The 19,700-nt window shown below is 55.9% G+C and overlaps 4 protein-coding genes across 4 annotated transcripts; 2 read left to right on the top strand and 2 right to left on the bottom strand.

The window, feature by feature from the left end:
* Window positions 1–490: 490 nt before the first annotated feature.
* BJ171DRAFT_282914 (cyclic nucleotide-binding-like protein) lies at window positions 491–943 on the bottom strand. Its single transcript, XM_053106927.1, has 2 exons — window positions 828–943; window positions 491–716 (listed from the first exon to the last, which is right to left on the bottom strand). The coding sequence occupies exons 1-2, from the start codon at window positions 910–912 to the stop codon at window positions 529–531; spliced, it is 273 nt and encodes a 90-aa protein (XP_052962226.1). The 5' UTR covers window positions 913–943; the 3' UTR covers window positions 491–528.
* A 3,135-nt stretch (window positions 944–4,078) lies between these two features.
* BJ171DRAFT_529544 (uncharacterized protein) lies at window positions 4,079–6,497 on the top strand. The gene is made up of 7 exons (XM_053112749.1): window positions 4,079–4,407; window positions 4,612–4,724; window positions 4,893–5,028; window positions 5,247–5,381; window positions 5,615–5,806; window positions 5,914–5,980; window positions 6,156–6,497. Exons 1-7 carry the CDS (start codon window positions 4,159–4,161, stop codon window positions 6,404–6,406), a joined length of 1,143 nt encoding a protein of 380 aa, XP_052962227.1. The 5' UTR covers window positions 4,079–4,158; the 3' UTR covers window positions 6,407–6,497.
* Window positions 6,498–7,276: 779 nt separating this feature from the next.
* Window positions 7,277–13,344, top strand: BJ171DRAFT_587968 (kinase-like domain-containing protein; the record flags this gene model as incomplete). The annotated part of the gene is made up of 15 exons (XM_053114443.1): window positions 7,277–7,288; window positions 7,627–7,891; window positions 8,113–8,394; window positions 8,565–8,933; window positions 9,103–9,270; window positions 9,403–9,485; window positions 9,709–10,121; window positions 10,446–10,868; window positions 10,996–11,238; window positions 11,338–11,557; window positions 11,650–11,757; window positions 11,907–12,047; window positions 12,213–12,442; window positions 12,766–13,021; window positions 13,330–13,344. The coding sequence occupies 15 exons, from the start codon at window positions 7,277–7,279 to the stop codon at window positions 13,342–13,344; spliced, it is 3,228 nt and encodes a 1,075-aa protein (XP_052962228.1).
* BJ171DRAFT_529551 (uncharacterized protein) lies at window positions 13,289–19,493 on the bottom strand. Its single transcript, XM_053112750.1, has 9 exons — window positions 16,878–19,493; window positions 16,627–16,726; window positions 16,409–16,550; window positions 15,851–16,238; window positions 15,437–15,624; window positions 15,256–15,315; window positions 13,881–15,140; window positions 13,673–13,780; window positions 13,289–13,507 (listed from the first exon to the last, which is right to left on the bottom strand). Exons 1-9 carry the CDS (start codon window positions 19,330–19,332, stop codon window positions 13,427–13,429), a joined length of 4,782 nt encoding a protein of 1,593 aa, XP_052962229.1. The 5' UTR covers window positions 19,333–19,493; the 3' UTR covers window positions 13,289–13,426.
* Window positions 19,494–19,700: the final 207 nt, after the last annotated feature.

Raw genomic sequence — 19,700 nt, forward strand, 5'->3', positions numbered from 1 at the left:
GCGACCCTCTCAAGCAACCGTCCTCGAGCAACCGTCCGAGTAACCCTCATACCATGTCGTCGATCGCGAGAGCACTCCCAGTCGCCGGCAGAGCGCATTCGCACCGTCGCAATACCCAGGCCCATGCCCACCCCGCGCTGGCGGCGGAACAGGACAAGGTTTTGGATCCAGGCGCCGTCGCTTTGCTGGAAATACTGCGGCGCGTCGCGCGTCTTTTTGGTGCGCCGCCACACAAACACACCCGCGCTGCGCAGCGACGCCACCGCCAGCCAGCCAGTCCCATGGCACCGTCGCGCCTGGCCACATCATCCCGTGGACTCGACATCCAGGGGCGGGGAGATCACTGTTCCCCGAAAGCCAGGGGTATTGTCACGTTTGCTCTCCCGCTTCGCAAATGAATGGCATTCCCGGCATCACACAAGCAGCCGCACAAACTTGCGTCAAGCGAGCCGCCAATGCGGGCAATTCGCAGCGGGTGCATCAATACCAAGCCACATCCCCCTTCATATCTCCATCGTGTTATCGCTGCTACTGGATTGACTTTTCCCTCTCGACCTTCTGCATTCGCTCCTCAAAGATCATTTGGATCCTGTACTTGACGTCCGAAAAATTGTCGATGATTTTCATAAAGTGCTCTCGGTACAGCCGATACATGGAGCAAGCAGAGGTTGCCTTGATCGTTGCGGTTCTTGGGATGTTGCCCAGAAGGGCCAGTTCTGGGGGGGGGTTCAATGGTTCGCCCTTGCATCAGCCATCGCAGCATCGCCAGGCTGGCTCCATACAAATGACAAAGCACCAGAGCTGGCGCTTGTGGCATGCAAACCAACCTCCGAAAAAGGCGCCGCTCTGGAGCTGTCCAACGACCTTGCCCTTGACAATGATATCGACGGTCCCCTGGACAATAAAGTACATGTATGACCCCTGATTGCCTTCCTCAAAGACAACATCTCCGCTGATGTAGAACACCTCCTGAAGTGCCATCGAGACTTCACCGACAAAGACTTCATCGCGACCATCCTCTTGCGATCTGTTGAGGAACGATACTTTTTTGATCATGCTTGCACTGCGCGATGCCGTGAGACGCTGCCAAATTGCGGTTTAGTTCAGTCAGACCGGCAGCTTGGCCATTGGATCCACACTCGTACGCATTGCAGCAGATCGAGTGCAATCGCTTCAAGTGCAAGACCCCTGCGATCAAAGCGACCACGGTCACCCAATTACCACCGAGCCGAGCTCCAAAGCTATGGCTGTTTGTGAAATTCACTTACCCGCCGGAGATCCGGATTAAGCTCGCCGAGAATATCATCCTCGCGAAACACACTCCCGCGATACTTGAGCTGGAAGTACGCGCGCACCCGACTCCTCAGATCCAAGGGCAGTTTCTTATAGGCCATGTACTCGCTGATCTCATCCATCTTCTCCTTGTACAGCTTCTCGCTCTTGTCAAGATCGACGCTGAATGACGATATGAGTGCTAGTGCCGTGCCGTAGATGAGGGCCCCAAAAAATATGGTGATGCCTTGGCACCAGCGTTCAGGCGTTGTGAGGGGCCTGACGTCGTTCAAATTGCGGAAAGCATCGTTAGACTGCATGAAATCAACTCAGCCTTCCAACAGAGGAAGTGATCTCGATAGCACCAACGGTATGGCATCATCGTAGCAGCATCCAACAAGCAACTCGTGGAAAGTGCCTCGATCCTACTTACGTCCATATCGCCGTCACCGGGAATGTGTTGGCCATTGCGGCCCACAGAGACCAGGCATATTGATCAAGCGCAGTCTTTGTCGTTTGAGCAATAAAGCCTTGCCACATCGGATCCTCGTAGTTGCTCCACTGGCCAGCCAAGAACACCATACATGCGTGAAAGTGCAGAAATAGGATCATGCCAAATCCGAGTGAGAACACGGATAGTCCCGATTGACCTAGACCCGTGAACTCGATCATGTTGTTGAGCATGTGGGCCCAGATCGGGGCCTCAAAGCAGTCTGGAAGGCGGTAGAGCCGCAGCAGATAAAAGATCAACAGCGACGATGGTCGATCAAAGGTGCCGCGGAACAAAAAGATCCAGGGAATCGACGTGACCGCGTCCATCCAAAACAGTCCGCGCATATTCATCTCGACACTTTGTTGCCAGTCAAAGGTGATAACTTCGGTTTTGACACGATAGTCGGCCATGGCAGCAAAGTTCTTCCTGAGAGTGCATATGTTGATGATGGTGTCGGCAAGGTAGATCGTGGTGATGATGACACTCTGTGTTTCGGGTGTGAATTCCGAAACAAAGTGGCTGTACTCAAAGGAAGCCACAGTCGTGACTCCGAATATGATCCACAAGTAGATTCCTGAGGCCCAGATCACAGCGACGTCGGCAGAGGAACAACGAGGAACAAGCCGAGTGCGTCAGCCGGTATTGAGCCAGGAGCTTTGGGAAACGGAGAGCAGCCAGGGCGGGAAGCCCATAGTTGCGTCCATGTCACCAAAGCGCAGTTGGAAGCACCAGCGAATTTGCTCGGCCATGTTGATATTGCTTCACTACGGACATCCGCGGAGAAGTGGCACTCGTACTCGTGGCAACGACAGCCACAATGCCTTCCTCTCCCCCGCGAATGTCGGCGTCTGGCACATTACCTGACATGAACGTGATCCAGGTGGTGAAGAAGAAGGACGACGGATGCAAGCCCCACTTGTGTTCGGGAATCAAAAGTCCATCCTGGGTGTCGAGCGACACGCGCGAGACGTTGCGCTTGCCCATTCCCTTCTCGACATCCACCTCCTCTTCCTCCTCTGCCAGCCCGAGATGACGGCTGAGCGTTTTGAGCGGGCGACTTCCATAGATTCGGGCCATGAGCCGCTTGGTCAATCCGGAGCGCAGCTTTCCCGTGATCTTGGTTATGCCTTTGGGAGCAGCGGCGGGTGCTGCTGGCTCGTCCGAGGGGGTGATGCCGATTTGCGGTACAGCCATTCCGCCCTCGTTAACAATGGAGTCGGCGCTGCCAAAGAGAGAGGAGAATTGGGCCACTGAGGTGGCATGAAGGTTTGATGTCCTGCTTCGCTCCAGCGAGTCCGAGTGAACCAGTCTTTCATTGGAGCTGGGCAGCTTGAGCACACTCGACGAAATGGAGGGGTTGGATTCTATTTGGGGGGGGGGAAATGGCAAGCGTGAACAAATTATTCGGTCGAGTTGGCTCCGCCTTGCAAACCTCCGACGAGTCAGGGGTCGAATCCTTGGTGCTGCATTCGGTGCTCTCCCTCCAAACGCGGCGGTTCACTCACGATTCCCCGGCGCGTCCTTCTTCAAGAGGTTAGCCCGAGACTTTTCCAGCGGTGTGTTGGTGTTTCCGGAGTAGAAAAGCTTCCGATTTTCGTTCCGCTTTCTGTCTTCTTGCATGGCTCGCTTTTGCTTGATATGGGTCAAGATCTCCTTGAAAGCGTCGAGCTGCTTGAGCATATGCTCGATGAGCGAAAGCTGCATATCGGTTTGCTCCCGGAGGCCGTGCACGACTCGCTCAAACTGCTCTTGGATGACGGGCATCATGGACTTGAGGCATGGTCTAATAGAGCGAGCGGTGTTGCGCCGCACTATGGTGCAGTTTCCGGTGCTGCGATGGGGTGGAGCGGGCGGGCTATCGTTACTGGGTCGCGGCTGGGGCAAGTCCCTGTCGCTCGATTCCGCTTTTTCGTTTGGATTATTCAATACGGCCTGGTCCTCTGGATTTTCAGAGGACATGCTGTATTCCGAGAGATTTCCGGTGCTCATCTTTCCAGACTGGTTGAGGGGCAGTGCTGGTGAGGATGTGAGGCTGGGAAGCAAGTGTCAAACAGACTGGGGCGACACGCTCCTTGTATAGAGTCAGGGGAAAGCGGGGTTTGATCATATACGCTCAAGAGACAGAGGCTCCTGCCTGATTGGGCCTCTCGGTAGCGTCTAACCTCGTCCTCGCTTCGTCCCTGCTTCGTCCCAGCTGTGCTCGGCTTGATATCGGGACCTGGTTTCGCGCTGGACCCAGTTCCCACACAGGAGCCTGTCACGTGGCACCAGCTTGCTTTTTTTCTCGCTCTCGATCGACCACCCATCCGACACCCGATCTGGACCAACACCCGACCAGGACCAAGACTGGATCGCCGAGACGGCTCCGATCGCAACCCGCCGTCGCCGCCGTGATGAGACTTGCTGCAGAGCCTGCCTTTCTGGCCCTGAGGGTCAGCCAAACTCTGGCCCAACAGCCCCCTCGATACATGCGCTCCGTCGTCCGCAGGGCCCACGGCCACCAGATCATGGTGTTGTCAACCTCTTCCAGAGCGCTGGCCCAGCGCACCGATTCGGCCGACCACATCTCACAGGCCCTGAAGAAGGCCACCCCGCCGCGGTCATCCATGCAGCGGTATTTTTCAGAGCCCTTCGATATCCTGGTATGGCCTGGATGAGGCGGTGCTTTTAGGGCGATCGAGCTTGGTGACGCTCTGGACACGGCAACGAGGGATATCATCGACAACGGACCGGCGGCATCCTTATGACTGCCATCGACCAGTCGCTGCAAGCCTGTGGTCTCTATCGCTACACCCACGTCGTGTTCCGCTGGGCTTGTGCTGAATCGAACGCCATCCTTCCCGCAGTCGCATGGCATGACCTCTCTGGCTGGAGCCATGTGGTCCGTCTCGGCGCTGTTCTTTGGAACCCTGGTTGGCCAAAAGCCCACCAGCCGTGTGGATATCCGCAACATGCACAGGTATGAGGGAATCACTGGGACAGCAGCGTCGGCGGAGTGGCAGTGAGTCTGCCGCAAACCAAGGTCGTCCCAACCAAGCCAATCCAGCACTGTGCCGCGAGGAAATGGACGTGCTCGAAATCAATGCGACGACTCACGGCGGCCATTCCTCCATGGGGACATGATCAGGTTGAAGCATGACATTGTCCGCATCCCGACGCCGCTCGTGTTCCTGGTGATGCCTTGGTTCTGGCCAGTGCTGCCGTCGGCGCTCGGGCGATTCACAGGGCTGTTCCCGTCGTCATTCTATACGGACTCTGCATATGTAAGTTGTTGTTGCCGTTGGACGGGCGGCAGTCTCTGTAAACGGAGGCTCGCGACGCATGCTTCTTGACTTGCCGGGATAGAATCATGAGTCGCTAGGGGTGCTTGCAGCCACTGGCACCATTCTGTCGGCACTTCTTCGGATGTGCTCATGGTCGATGAAATCGCCCACAATGCTTTTGGCAAGTCCGTGACGCTTTGCCAACAACTGGATTGCAGATCGCCAAGCTCAAGCGCAGCCATGAGCATCGCAGCCACTTGGGTCCCAAGATCGTGGCCGACTATTCCAAATTCGCCCAGAAGCTTGAGGCCACTGATCCGTCCGACTTTCATGTGCGAAAGTGGGGACAGATGGCAAGTACTGACGCTGTGTTGCTTGCACTTCATCCTCTCCGATGAGCGAGATGAAAGGGGAGGGTTGGTCGGCGCTCTGGCTGGGGCCGAGCTGCTCACGATTCATTGTAGTCTGTTGGCGTTTGGCATCATTATGCCGCTGCTGCAGGTGCTACTGTTCATCGATATGTCAACGGCTGGCTTGTGTTTATCGCCGCCCCTGACCTATCGCCCGCAACGCATTTGGTTTGCAGGTTGCCAAGAACAAGCCTTCGTACGGCGACTTTCTGGTGATCTATCCCATGATCAAGACCCACGGAAACTGCCTGAACCTGCCGCTGGGTCAGGCCGCCTCCATGACCAGCTACCTCGGCAAGACGGTCCCATACTACCTTCCTCGCCTGGCGGTGGCCAAGTGGGCCCACTGGATCGTGACCGACGACACGGTATGGATCTGCATCGCAAAGGCAATCACGTTGGATTGAGTCAATGGGGATGGCTGTGGTTCTTGTCTTTCAGCAGTGGACTGATCAGGCCGGGCTTGGCTTTGCAGCTGATCCGTCGGGAAGGTGTCAATCAAATGAGCGACTTTGAGCTCTGTGAGGCCCTGGAGGAGCGAGGTATGGTACCTAACCGCCACTCCCCGCAACCTGTGAGCCAAGGACATGCGGCTGTCGGCTCAAGGACATACGGCTATTGCGTCGACGAGATCCGTGGCTTACTTGGTTTCTGAGGCAAGCGCCATGGCGAGGCTGGCCACTGCCGACGACTGACCGTCTGATCGCATTGACCCAGGCTTTATCGAACTGCACAACAAGAGCCGCGAGCAGCTCATCGTGCTGATGAACAAGCACCTTCAGTACATGGATCACGTCTTCCGAACTGTCCGCCAGGTTGCTGCAACCGAAGCCGCCCGTCTTGGAAAGGGCGCTCTGGCCCCAGAAGTCGATGTCCATGGCCTGACTGCGCTGGACTATCCTGCCATTGGCACCTTGCTGATCCTGTCCCGAAGCTTCATGAACATCACCTCTGGCGATCACAGATAGAGTACTTGCAAATGGATCGGGCAGCTCTGCATGGATGGCCGCTGGCCACTCTCTCCGGATCCTGAATACATATGTCCACTCTCCCCACTGCCATCGGCCTCGCAACACCTGGGACTGCATTGGAATCCAGCCTGCAGCGGTCCTGGCTCGCATCCAGGGACGTCCGTATTCGAATGGCGACACCCTCCAAGACAACACTATCTCATTCGGTATGAACTCACTCGTTCTCCGAGCACTCAGCACTCGATGTGTGCCAGGACGCCCGCGAACACCCTGGATTGGACCGCAGCCCTTCTCCAATCAGCATCGGCTCAAGAAGGGCCGACTTGCATCAATTCCATCGCAGCACGGCTCCTCGAGAACGGCTGCCTTTGTTTCGCAGCAGATCTATGGCCAGCACGCTCGCTGGCGACTGCACTCGCTTTCGGGCCCAGATTCTGAATATCGCCGTGTCGCCGCTGCGCAAGCTGGTCGCATCATCGTCCCAGACCGACCACCAACGGCTCTGGCACGCCACCAAAGACCCCTCGTCGCTGTTCGCCCCGTTTCCTCCCGTTTCATCGCACCAGTCCCGCTGCCAGATCCGCCCATCATCACCGCAGCGCTTCCGGCACAGGCACCTGGCGGCATATTCTGCACGCCGCCTTATCTTATCCATTGCGAGTCGCCCTTGTCGATCCTTCCCCGCCCCGCATCCCACCGACCCTTGCGATTGCGCCCCTCTCCCCATAAGTCCATCCCGCTTTCATTGCGCACTCGTTGCCGCCGTTTCCACAATCCTTCTGCGTCCACCCGTCGGCCACTTGCCTTCTTCAAGCGCGCGCTGCCCTCTGAAACCTCAAATATTCCGTTGGGCGTGCCCAAGTAATAATGGCTTCAAACGTAGGTTGTCGCTGGGACTGATTACGCAGCGATTCTTGCCTTGGGTCCAGGCAGCGAGGCCAACTGCGTCTTTGGAGAGGCCACGTTCGTCTAGCCTCGCCAGTTCGCTGCGCTGGCACCGTCCATCGCTCTCCTTCCGTTGCCCTGATGCGATGGCCCCGCATCAATCGCTTGGTGCTGGTGCACCTTGCACACAAGTCGCTCGATCGATTCTAGTGCTCGTGCGATTCAGCCACTCAGTCGATATTTGATTGTCTCGCACTCGATGATATCTGCACCGCCTAATATCACATCGGCTGACGCTATCCCGGACATATATCTGCCCCCCTCTCGCATAGGCATCAAATCAATCCAAGATCGCCGAGCTCCAGAGCCGTCTGGGCATCGAAAAAAAGGTCCTCGATGGAGCCAAGGCCATGCAAAAAATGCTGACCGACCCTCGGCTCCTGGCCGACTGCCAGGTCACCATCACAAGTTCGGAACAGCGCCTCGCCTTCATCGAGAGTGAACTCCAGAAACTCCTTCCCCGACCATCGGTCAGCGGAGCGAGTGCTGCTGCTCCGGCCCTGGCCGAGGCTCCAGAAAAGAATGAAACAGCGTTTGGTCGGTATTGGAGCTTGTGGTATAATGGTCCCAGACCGACCAAGCATTGCAGCTCGGCTGACCGGACGCCCCCCTCCCCCATGAAATCTCTGCCTGTTGCGTCCCAGCTGTTCCATTTGGGCGCCTCTGTATCTTCGTGACAGCGGTTCGTGAAGCAGGATTGAATGCCGTCCCCTCACCTTCTCGCTAACCGCATCGTCGCTCGACTGGCTCTCCTTCAGATTTTCTGCGGGCCGACAGCCGCCTGACTCCAGAAAAAGTCAAGTTCCGCCTGGAGGAGGTCCGAAGAAAGCTGGATCTCGAAACCAAGGTGAAGGCCGGCACGGAAAACATGCTCTCGGCCATGTCCAAGTCGCCTGTCGAGCAAAAGCTGCTCAATGAGCTCCGCGACAAGATTGTTGAAGCAGACTCCAAGATCACCTTCCTCCGAAAGGCCGAAAAGGCCTATTCGGACATGTACGTTGCTGATCCAAGGGACGAAAACGAGGAGGGGCTTCTCAACGGTAGGATTTGCATGCGTCCATCCATCTACATCGGGTGTCGTGCGCGCCGGACCATCGAGAGCCCGTCGTCGGGGCATGGAGGCGCTCACTCAGAATTGTGGTAGAGTTAACTGACGCTTGTGCGCACAACCGATATTCGGCTACGTCGCCACCCGGCTGCTTCCGTACAGAGGTCGGCAGCTCAAGAAAGACAGGTCGAGTCAAGGTCAAGATGCTTGCGTGCCAAAACATCCCTGGGCGACGCGGCGACGATTTGATCGTGGCTGAGGTCCGTGTCGATGGCCACCGCAAAGGCATGACTCGGCCGGTCAAAAGCAAATGGGACGAGTACATTGAGTTCCAAGTCGACAAGGCCAGCGAAATCGAAATCTGCATCAGCGACCGATCCGGTCCGAGCACAATCCTTCTGTCCTTCCTTTGGTTCAAGCTGTCGACCATGGAGGACGAGCTCAAGAGGTCCAACGCCAATCCCGGTGATATGGGCGAGTTTGCCCTTGAAATGGAGCCCAGCGGGCAGGTCTCCCTCAAGCTCGGATTCGGTACGTCATGACGGTGACCACGCCACATCGGCACTCGCACATCCATCTTGACCCGCATCAGCACTCGCACGCTTTCGAGCTGGTGCAATCCCGCTCACGCCTTGATGTCCCCGCAAATTCTGCGTTCGTTCAATCCAACGACGATCTCGGCGCCACCGTGACTGTACAGTGCCCATCTCGCGTGGCCAAGCTGGCCAGGATCAGTTGGCTCGTCGTGGGCCTGTCCAGAAAGTTTATCCTCGGAACGGGCACAAGTTTCTGGCTCAGCAGTTCTATCAGGTGCTCCAATGCGCTCTTTGTCAGGAGTTTCTGAGCGGCCAGGGCTACCAGTGCCAAAGTGAGTCAGTTTGGTGTCGCTGATGTTGCCTGTGTTGCCGAGGGGGGAGGCTACCACACCAACACCCACCTCACCGCCACTGCCGCAATCCATCGTCTGACATTCCGCCTGACTTTACTCTGGCTGATTTAGACTGTCAGTACACTTGCCATGCGCGCTGCTACATGCGAGTCATTACCAAGTGTATCACGAAGGAGGAGATCAACGATAATCAGGTAAGGCCACTGTCTCCATACGCTACGCGGCCATTGCAACCCTCTCAGCCAATATGAAGGACATCGCATCGCAACCTGCACCGTCCCTTGATCGCAGCGTCTCTCTGATCTCACTTGAGTGCCCTCGGATATCCTGAGATGCGTGCACTGGCTCCATGCCCGCGACGCTAAACTTGTCTGTGTACGTGTGCGCCATTGCCATGATGCCGGCATTATGCTGCAGGATCCGTCCAAGGATAAGAACACCGGGCAGCTTCTCAAGTACAACATTCCACACCGCTTTGCGCTCTCGGCCAATCTGGCTGCGTCGTGGTGTGCCCACTGCGGCTACATGCTTCCGATCGGCGTGAGCAAGACCATAATGAAGTGCACCGAGTGCGGAAAGGCGTGCCACAAGGATCACATGTGCATGATGCCACATTTTTGCGGCCTGGACCCACAAATGGCCGACCAGCTTGTCGAGGCTTTCGAGCAAGCCGAGAAGAAGATGCATTTGCGTGAGCTTGAAGAGGCTGCCAAGGCTGCTGAGGCCGCGAAGGCCGAAGAGGCAGCGTTTCCACCGCCTCCGCCCGAGTTCACCACGCTTCCGTCCGTGGATCATCACGGCCACCCAACCCCGCCTGCGCGCAAAGAATCGTATGATACTCCTCATGGACCTTGGGAGAAAATCGCCATTCCGCCTCGCTCCTCCTCTAACGAATTCGGGAATCGCTTGGTCGCCATGAGCCCAAGTCCCAGTGGCGATATCTCCGCATTAACTTCGCCTACGGGCCAAACCGGATTCCAGCTCCCTCACGGAATGTCTTCTCCGGATGGCTCTCTGGATGCCTCGTCGAAGATAGCGACGACGGCCCAAGGCTCACAGAAACCGCACTCCAGACAGCCCTCTCCGCCACAGTCAGTCCAACAGCACGCTGAAAAAAGCGCGGCCACAATGTCGACTGTTTCTTCGCAACTCAGCCAATTGCAGCTCGAGAAACCCAAGGACGCAGACTCCAGCGTCAGACCCAGCGTCACGTCTCCTCCTCGCGAGCCGCTCTCACAGTCTCCCCCAACACTGCCTCCGATTGCCGTATCCCAATCCCAGACACAACCTCCGCCACAGTCTTCCCAGACCCAGTCGTCATCATCGTCGTCGCGCGCACAGCAGTCCTCAGCCCATTCTCAGTCCGGAGATGTCGCCTTCAGACCACCGGCAACTGTCGTTGTCACGAAGCCTCGCAGAAAGGTGGCTATTTCACTAGAAGATTTCAACTTTATCGCCGTCTTGGGTCGAGGCGCCTTTGGCAAAGTCATGCTCGCCCAGGACAAGCTTACGAAGGAGCTGTATGCCATCAAGGCACTCAAGAAGGAATTCATTATTCAAAATGACGATGTTGCCAGGTAGAGTGACTTGCGCTGCGCGTAATGCGGATGGCCCCGGCTACCCGATGCGCCTCAGCCGCTCGAATGGTATGTGGTGTCTCTGCCTCTGATACCCCGGGATTGACTCGGTATAACCAACCTTCAGCTGCAAGCTCGAGAAGCGCATCTTCCAGGCTGCCAGCCAAACCAAGCATCCCTTCCTGGTGAACCTCCACTCCTGCTTCCAGACCGACTACCGCATCTACTTTGTGATGGAGTATGTCTCGGGAGGCGACTTGATGTGCCATATCCAGGAGAAGAAGCGCTTCTCCCAGGGGCGAGCCAAATTTTATGCCTGCGAAGTACTTTTGGCACTGGAGTTTTTCCACAAGAACAACATCATCTATCGGTAAGCCAACCAACCGCACTTGAGCTCGGGTCCGAGACCAGGAAGGTACACCGCCAGCCATCATGTTGCTAATCAGCAGATGACGCCAACAACTTCCAGTGACCTTAAACTCGATAACATCCTGCTTATGCCCGATGGCCACATCAAAGTCGCCGATTACGGTATCTGCAAAGAAAACATGCACTACGGAGACACCACCAGGACGTTCTGTGGCACACCGGACTACATGGCTCCCGAAATTTTGCTGCAGAACAAGTACGGCCGCGCCGTGGACTGGTGGAGCTTTGGCGTTCTGATCTACGTCATGCTCGTTGGCAAGGTAGGTCTTAAATCAAGACGGCGGTCGAGGCGATTGGAGCGACGCCATGGTGGAACCCCTCCTAATCTAGCCGACCATGCACTCCGAAACAGTACCCTTTCCACGGCGACGATGAAAATGAGATCCTTGAAGCCATTCTGGATGACTCTATCGAGTTCCCCTCGAATATGCCCAAGGAGACACTGTCGGTCCTGCAAGGGGTATGACAGTAGAAGCTCAGCATCGTGCGGGATGGCGGCCGAAGCGGCCAAGTGTCTCTGTGGTGGCTCTGGAATCAGCCGTATGTGCCGGAATATGGGAGCGAAGCCGTGTCTTGCTGACACCGCTCTGGTTAACATTCTCCACACAGCTCTTGAACAAGAATCCCGCCCGACGGCTTGGAAGCGGACGGTCCGATGCCGAAGAAATCAAGAAGCATGCCTATTTTGCCGGTGTCGACTGGGAGGCCTTTATGCAAAAGCGAGTCGCACCCCTCTTTGTGCCCACCATCGTAAGCCGAAAGACCCTTGTAGCTGCCGCCCCGTTGGCGAAAGCATCACTTAATTTGGGGGTCGGAGTATCAGGGCTAACGCACTGATGCGAGGCTATGTGCACCCGCGTTTCTGCGCAGACGGTGTTGCTGACCAGACACACCCGCTTGCTTCTTTGCACATAGGGCTCTCCAACCGATACATCCAACTTTGACCGCGAGTTCACAAAGGAACGCCCGGTGCTGACGCCAATGAACTCGGTCCTTTCCGCTGCAGATCAGCTGGAGTTCAAGGGATTTACCTTCATCTCCGAGTGGGCACAGGCCGCTCGCGCCGAAGCATCGCAACGCCAGGCAGCCGCCACAGTCCCTGCTGGCCCCACACTCCCTGTTAGCGTTGCATCGCCGCCATCGTCGTGAGCGGCGTTCCGGTGAACGGCTGTATTTATCAGCCCCAACGACCTATCGGACAAACTCACCATCACTGCATGATTATTGTGTTTCCGGCCCACCTTTGCACTTTCAGTCTAGCAAAGAACCGGATGGCTCGCGCTCTTACAGCGTTTCCAGAATGAAATGGGACACCCCCCGTTTTTAACCAGGGCGTTGTTTCTGGAACCTGAATACACGCCCACTCATTGCATTCATGGCCAAGCAAGTATGTCCAAGGAGACCGAAGTGGTGATTGCCTTTGGGAATGCATCCTGGAAACAGGGGAGGGATATGCTTCCAGTCCCAGGAGACTCAGGTTCGCCAAGTACTTTGAGCAATTCCACCACCACCAGAGACGCCCACCAGACCGATCCGTCTCCAAGATCCATGTGTGCTCGGTGAACGAGTTCAACACATCACAGGTGTGCTCACACTGCCGGGAAGCCAAGCGACTCGAGAAGGTCGAGCATCTTGATATCGAGAAACCACACTTTGTCCGGAGCTGTGCAAGCTGCCATACGCTGTGGGATCGAGACATCAATGCCTCAAGGAACATGATCTCGGTATGCCAGTCGATCATTGCCACAGGAGATCGACCGGGTGTATTCAAGACCATGCTTCCCAAGCCAACCAAAATCACTCGATTGCCAACCAGGACGGGAAACAATCCCATGGCCTGCCCGCTGGGCCTACAGTCAGTCAGCGGGGTTCAGACATCTGAAGCCAGAAAGGGGAAGTGTCCCGTTTCTTTCTGGATAGACTGTAAGAAGCTGTAGCTCGCGACATGAATCGGGACACCGTAGACTCATCGTGCTTGAAGTACACACATTCATCGTTCAAAACCCGGATGCCCCTTTTATTGCATTCACAGCTAAAGACAAAGTGACCAAAAAAATCGGGCGCCTCGCTTCCTCTATATCAGGCGTTGCCATTCTCCGAGACTCTCCGTATTTTGCACCGCGAAGGACTCACGAGAGAATCCGATCCAAAAAGTCGTTGGGATCAACAGGGGCACTATCGGCTTTGCCTCCTGAGAGAGTTCGCAACCGCTGCGGGAACGCCCCCCCCCATATGGGATGATAAACCGATATTTAAGAGAATCGAGTCAGATACCCTCAATGGCTCAAAGAGCAAGATGCGCCAGGCAGATCCGGTAGATGTTCGTCCTGGTCTCTGCGCAAACAAAGCCAGCTTGGCTATCGCACCACGCTTACCTTTCGCGGTGATTTTGAGCTCTGCGCTTGCTTCGATCCGCCCTTGCCGGTGCCGTGAGGGGTAGATCGTGTTTTCAGCGCCCCCACGGATAGCTTCCCGCGCCGTCGCTGATAGGCAAGTAACACTGAGGTTCAGACCATCTTGTCCATCTGCCGCAAACGATATATGCGGCATCAAAGCCTTGCCTGGCCAAGGGCGCTCAGTTACCTTTATGATGCGATCGGCAATGTTGTCGCCCTCGTCGTCTCCACTGCGCAGCTTACGCTTGAATGCGAGCGAGGCTGAAACAACATCTTGGGCTCTCTTGGGCTTGGGTGTGTTCTCGGCCCTCCGCGGTTCCGTCCCTGGGTAATCGTCATTCTCGTTGTGACGGGTATCTATGGCGGCACGCAAAGCGATAGGCGCCGTTGGTCGCCGGCCTTTGGCTGCGAGATCACGCACGAGATCAAATGAGGAGTCCAAGATCATTCCTATGGACTTTCGCGCTGTCGTGGGTGATTTGAGCAGGTCATTTGGGCGCATAGGAGGCGATGACCCAACGTCTCCGAAGCGCGGCGATCCCGAATGGCCTTTCTTGCTCTGGCGATGTGGCGTGGCAGGCAACTGCGAGCGCTGCTCTTGTGAGGGTTCAGGGACCGCAGACGCGGGTGCTGGGTTGCTGCGAAGATTGATGGGTGTAGCGCGAGTCCTTTGCGGCTTCTTATTTTTATCTCCCAGTTCACCGTTGGCAGCAAGGATCTTGGATGACGAAGGCCGACTGGAAGGATTAGATAGGATGGGCCTGGGGTTTGAGTGAGGCGTTCCAGGCGCCTTTGTCGATGACGGTGTCTGTGGTTCGGTACGTTTTGGAAAGATGGGTCGCGGCCGCCGAGTGTCCGGAGACTCAGTTGGTGCCGAATAAGGAACCACGGGGAAGAACGGAAACGGAGGATACGTCGGCATTCCATAGTAGGCTTGCGGGGGATAGAGCATGGGAACATTGGATTGGCTGCCCATGCTCATGAGCTGCGGAACCGCCGCAGCCATGGCGGGATTATTCTTGATGTCAAAGAGTCCCATGGGATTGAGGGGCCCGAATGGCACGGAGCCCACCGGCGGCACCACTGGAGGCATTATCGATGCCGGTAACCCCGTTGGAGGTCCAATCGGATGGGTCCCCACAGCATCGGTTGTAGAAACAAGCGGGCCGGCCGAGTCGTTCGGCCCAGCAGCGGTTGGTGGAGCCGAGGACGTATCCGTCACTCGCGCGGCCTGTGCTGCATCAGGCGGTGGCTCTTTAAGCAACCTTTGAGAAATGATTCGGTTGAGCCGCTCGAAGATGGCAGGGATTTTTTCGAGATGGCATTCGCCAACCTCGTGCAGCGAGTACATGCTCGCCCATGTCATGAGAATCAGCGACTTTGGGTGGTGGTCTAAGAGCTGAGGCAGGATTGCTTCGGATCGAGTGGCGCCGAATGCATGCACCGCCTGGGATCGAGAGCATTCAGGATCAATAATACATCTGGACACACACTGAGGAAGCAGAGCCGTTCAACGCCACAGTGTGAATGACAGCGCAGGCATACTCCAATACAATTCTCACCATTGCCACAAGCTCGCGCTCGGAAATAGTGAGTGGCTTGAATGGCTTCCAAAACAGGTCCTGAATGGCGGATGGAGGAGGGACGAACAAATACCATCAGAGAACTATCATGTGAGTAAAACGGCGGCCAATAACGGTGGACATAATTCGATCATACGCGAGAATCAACAGCAGGCATTACTCGAATTGGGTTGTTCGACAAAACAACACGACCGAGAAGCGTCTTGATTCGAGAATTGAGCTGCTGATGGGTTCGTGTCGGGAGCAAATGGGCCCGGATTGACGATATGCCATTCAAGCCAAAGAACTGCAGTCCTTTGAGAAGAAGCTGATCTTCTTGCTCCATAAAGTAGGAGTTTGGTCTTCGCACTGTGGGAAACGGAGGGAATGGAGAGCACGGTTAAGCCACGTCATGGTTAGTTCACCCAGTGAGTTGATTGTGTTATCACAGAATCTGTCGCCACTTCCAGAGATAACAACAAGAGAGTGGCTGTGTGAAAGTCACCCAGAGAACAGGATCGACAGCAGCATGTCGTCGAAACTCGGCGCTGAGATCACAGGATATCTGGCGATGAATACGCAGAACGATACAAACTTCGCAGCACTGTAGGATGAAGCTTGGGATCAAAAGCTTGTCCGCACATATTGAGAGCCTTTTCGAGGCCCTCTGGCCAAGGAAGGTAATACGAAATGCGAGGCGCCAGGCCGCGGCGACGAAACCGTTTGTTGAGATCTGCGCCGAGAACCTGCTGCTTTTTGTTTTCTTCTTCAAGACGCTTGAGGAACTTTTTCTTCTCCTGAAACGTGGAGACGAGCTCGTATGCTTGCTGGAATTCCCGATGACGGGTGCCGCGCTGGTCCAGAGGAATGGCCACGACATCTGGGACTCGTTCGAGATTCGGAATATCGTAGAGGTTCGTGAAAGTCGGATCTAGTGAGGAGTGGGCAGCGGTCGACTCCTGCTTGCATTGGAGTAGCTCCCACTGGAAAGGACATGAACACAAGAAAGAGCGTCTACCATCAGTACGGTTGCATCTTTTCACAGGAAAAGGCTGTGACTCCAGACGCTAAATCAGACGCGGCTGTGTTCGCGCCAGCCCAAGACAATTCCACCCAAGCAAAGTCCATGATCGTGCCGCCATGCACAGCCTACCATCTGGTTTTGCCAGTCTTCAACTTCGGGATGACTGTCGCCTTTGATCTCCTTCATCATCGTCGAGGCCTGAACAAGAAATTGGAAATTCTGGGACAGCTGTCGCCTGAGCATGGATATTTGGTCGGTGCTGAATGCGGATCTGGAAGAGTAACAAAGTCAGGCAACCGATTGATTCTGAAGGGTGTTTTGATGTTGTGTCGACCAAGGGAACCAACCTTTCGCAGTCCCAGTCGATTGGACGCAGGGTCGGGATCAAGCTGTCATCAGCGTCATCGGTTTCCAGGTAATCTTCGAACAGCAAGTCCAACTCGGTTTCTGCTTTTCCAAGGGGACAGGTTAACATTCTTTCCCGTCGAATGTGGATGATACAAGACTCATCATCAGGAAAGACTCGATAGAAGTCACCGATGGTGGCCCAAGACATGGAGCCATCGCATCAGGACAACGCAGGGGGCGAAGCATTTACCTTCAGGCACGTCCGCAGTGTCATGACCGACGTCTTCGGCAGAGACAGGGGCAGGGACAAGAGCTTTGCTGGAGCCAGCCGAGCCTTTTCCGGCCCCAACTTTCGAAATAGCGATCCGCTTTACCTTGGAAAGGCTTGACCTTGCTTCCAGAGCAGGCTCTGCCTTTGCACTTTCGACAGACGAGTGAGCTGCAGAAGCACCGGCAGCGCCAACGGCCCGCTTTGACGATTGACTGGCACTCCGTCTAAGCTCGGGTTTCGCTGGAGTTTGGCTTATCGCCGAGCCGCCGGTACCGCCTTCGTCAAGGATACTGTCGACGACTGTAGTCGTCGTTGTTACAGTCGTGATGCGGCGCTTGATAGTCTTGCTTCCGTTAACGCGTGGCTCCTCGATAATCTCTTCGGTTGTGGTGGTTGTGGTGATCAGCTTCCTCTCGCCACTTCCTCCGCGCAGTAATGACGACGCAGAGGCCGTCATATCTAGTTCCTCGAGCTGCTCCTCCTTCAAGTTCGCTTGGCGTGCGTGTTGCTTGATCATTTGTTGGACTAGCATATCTTCTTGGTCATCGCCAACATAGTTTGCATTGTCGTTGTTGTCAGTGATGGAGGAGGCCCTGCTTGTGTATCGATGCGAAGGAGTACCGGCGGCTATGGTTGAGCCATTGCGAACCTCTTCATCTGATTCGCCGACAGGATCGTTGACACCGACTTTACTTTCATAATCCGTCCAAGCTGAGGGCGGATCATCTTGATCTGATATATAGAGATCGCTTGATAGATGAGGTTGATGCTTGGAAGCATCGTGATCGCGGGCGTTTGAGTTTAGATGTCCTTCGGCCAATTCACCGACTGCATTGCGTGGGTGACTCACATCCCTGCCACCAGAGAGCAGAGCCTCGTTTGCCGTGGATGACTGGGATGGTGCAATGCCCGTGCGGGATTTTGAATATCCATAAGCGTGCTTGGGAGGTACAGGAGCTACAGCGTGGATATGCTCCCGAAGACCCCATGATTCTTGAGCACCGTACTCAGGAGCCAGCGATACGAGAGCGCTCGGGTCGGACTCGCTATTGCTGTCGTCATCGGCATCCTCCAGATGCTGGAGCTGCTCCGGAGGAGGTATTTTCTTCTGGTGTGACTTTTTGAACGTTGGAGGGACGACGTTGGATTTGGGACGGGCGACTTTTGAAGGAGGTGGAGAGGTAAAGATGTCTTTTGAGCGCTGTGAGCTCGATGGAATATCCGCTGGGTGTGGCGGCTCCTGCTTGATGGGCACGAGCAATGGCATCGGTGCAATCTGTTTGTGCTTGTTGGTGGAATTTGACGGCAAGGCTGATTTAGCGGCAGTTTTTCTTGCGTTGGGAGTCTTGGGCTGGTTCGGTTGGTTCGTGGGGCGGTCTTGGGCCATCGTCGATACGCTTGGTGCCAATGGAAACACCGATGGGATTATTCCTGGCGGCGGACAGAGAACAGCACCAGAATTGTTGGGATCCGCATTCCATGCCATCCATGCTTGAGGGTTGAATGCCAGGGATCCATCGACGCCATGGGGAAGCATGCCTGGGAAGATGTATGGCATGGGGGGAAGGGCGACAAAGTCAGGTGAGGCAGCCACGCCAGGGACGAGGGAAAGATTTGCGGATGTCCCGGACGAGGGATCTGGATTCGAGATGGCTAGTGCCGGGGCTGCCTGAGTCGGTGTCCCCTCTTGGGTCTGAGGATCCACTACATCCTGCGATGTCCTTGGCGGAACCATGGCGCCACCAAAATGGCGTTCGAGCCAGTGAGGATCGACAGCCATGGTAGGTATGAATGGTGAGAACGGCAGGGCAGTGCTATGCAGAAGTGGATGGCTGGGAGGCATGATAGCAGACAAGCCGGCGGAAGGGAGCGACTTTCCATCGGCACCAGTGGGGTCTTTGGAGCCAGATACTTTGGAGTTGGGGGTTTTCCGGGGAAGGGGGAGTTTTTTCTTTTTATCCTTGCGGAGATCGTCGCCGAGATCAGACCGACTTGCATCGGCGCCGACTCCAGAGGAAACGGGCATATTTTCCTTTGCCGAGGGTGAGGCCAGCGGAAACGAAGTGAGCCTGTGAGTGAGTCGTGGAGTCGTCGGGACTGAGAAATCTGAGTGGGTCGGGGTTGCGGGAAGGGCAGCGGTGATCTTTTGGGGAGCGTTGCTGAGCCTGCTGGATCTGGTATTTGAGGGTGTCGACGGGACGACAACATTCGTCTTGGATGTGGCATCCTGCAGCGGCATGCGGTTGGAGCTCGGAAGAACGGTCCCAGGCTCCTTCTTGATTGGGATGCTGCCCTCTGCAATGATCTGCTTATGTCGCTCTATGCATTCGTTTGCTTTTCTCCCCAAGCTTGCAGCGATCAGCCCCCACTTTTCCCCATTGTTCTGGACTGCTTCAATGAGGCGGGCGTCCTCCAGCCGAGACCAGGATTTCATTGCAAGCCACTCGCAATGAGACGTGTCCAAAGCTTGGCACAGGTGAGGGACGGTTGGAGGTAATAAGGGCAGCCGCTCGAGGAGATGAATGAATCTGAGGAGACCGATGCGAGCGACAGAAGGCCGTGGTAGAGACGCTTGGAACAGCCAAAAGGGCCAGCAGACACCGGAGAGAGGCGAATGCGAGCCAAGAACCGGACGAGAAGGCGGGTGCATGGCGCGCGATGTCCGCAATGTTGCCAGATTTGGTCAAATGGACATGGGCCAGGAAAAGGCAAACTGGAGGCCTTCTGCGGAGGCTGGTGACAGGAATATGGCCGCTCCTGGCGACAATCACCAAGGCACCAGGGTGTGCATCCGGCGCCTCG

This window comes from Polychytrium aggregatum (assembly GCF_025602895.1).
Source record: "Polychytrium aggregatum strain JEL109 chromosome Unknown BJ171scaffold_71, whole genome shotgun sequence".
In the NCBI taxonomy this organism is placed as follows: domain Eukaryota; kingdom Fungi; phylum Chytridiomycota; class Chytridiomycetes; order Polychytriales; genus Polychytrium; species Polychytrium aggregatum.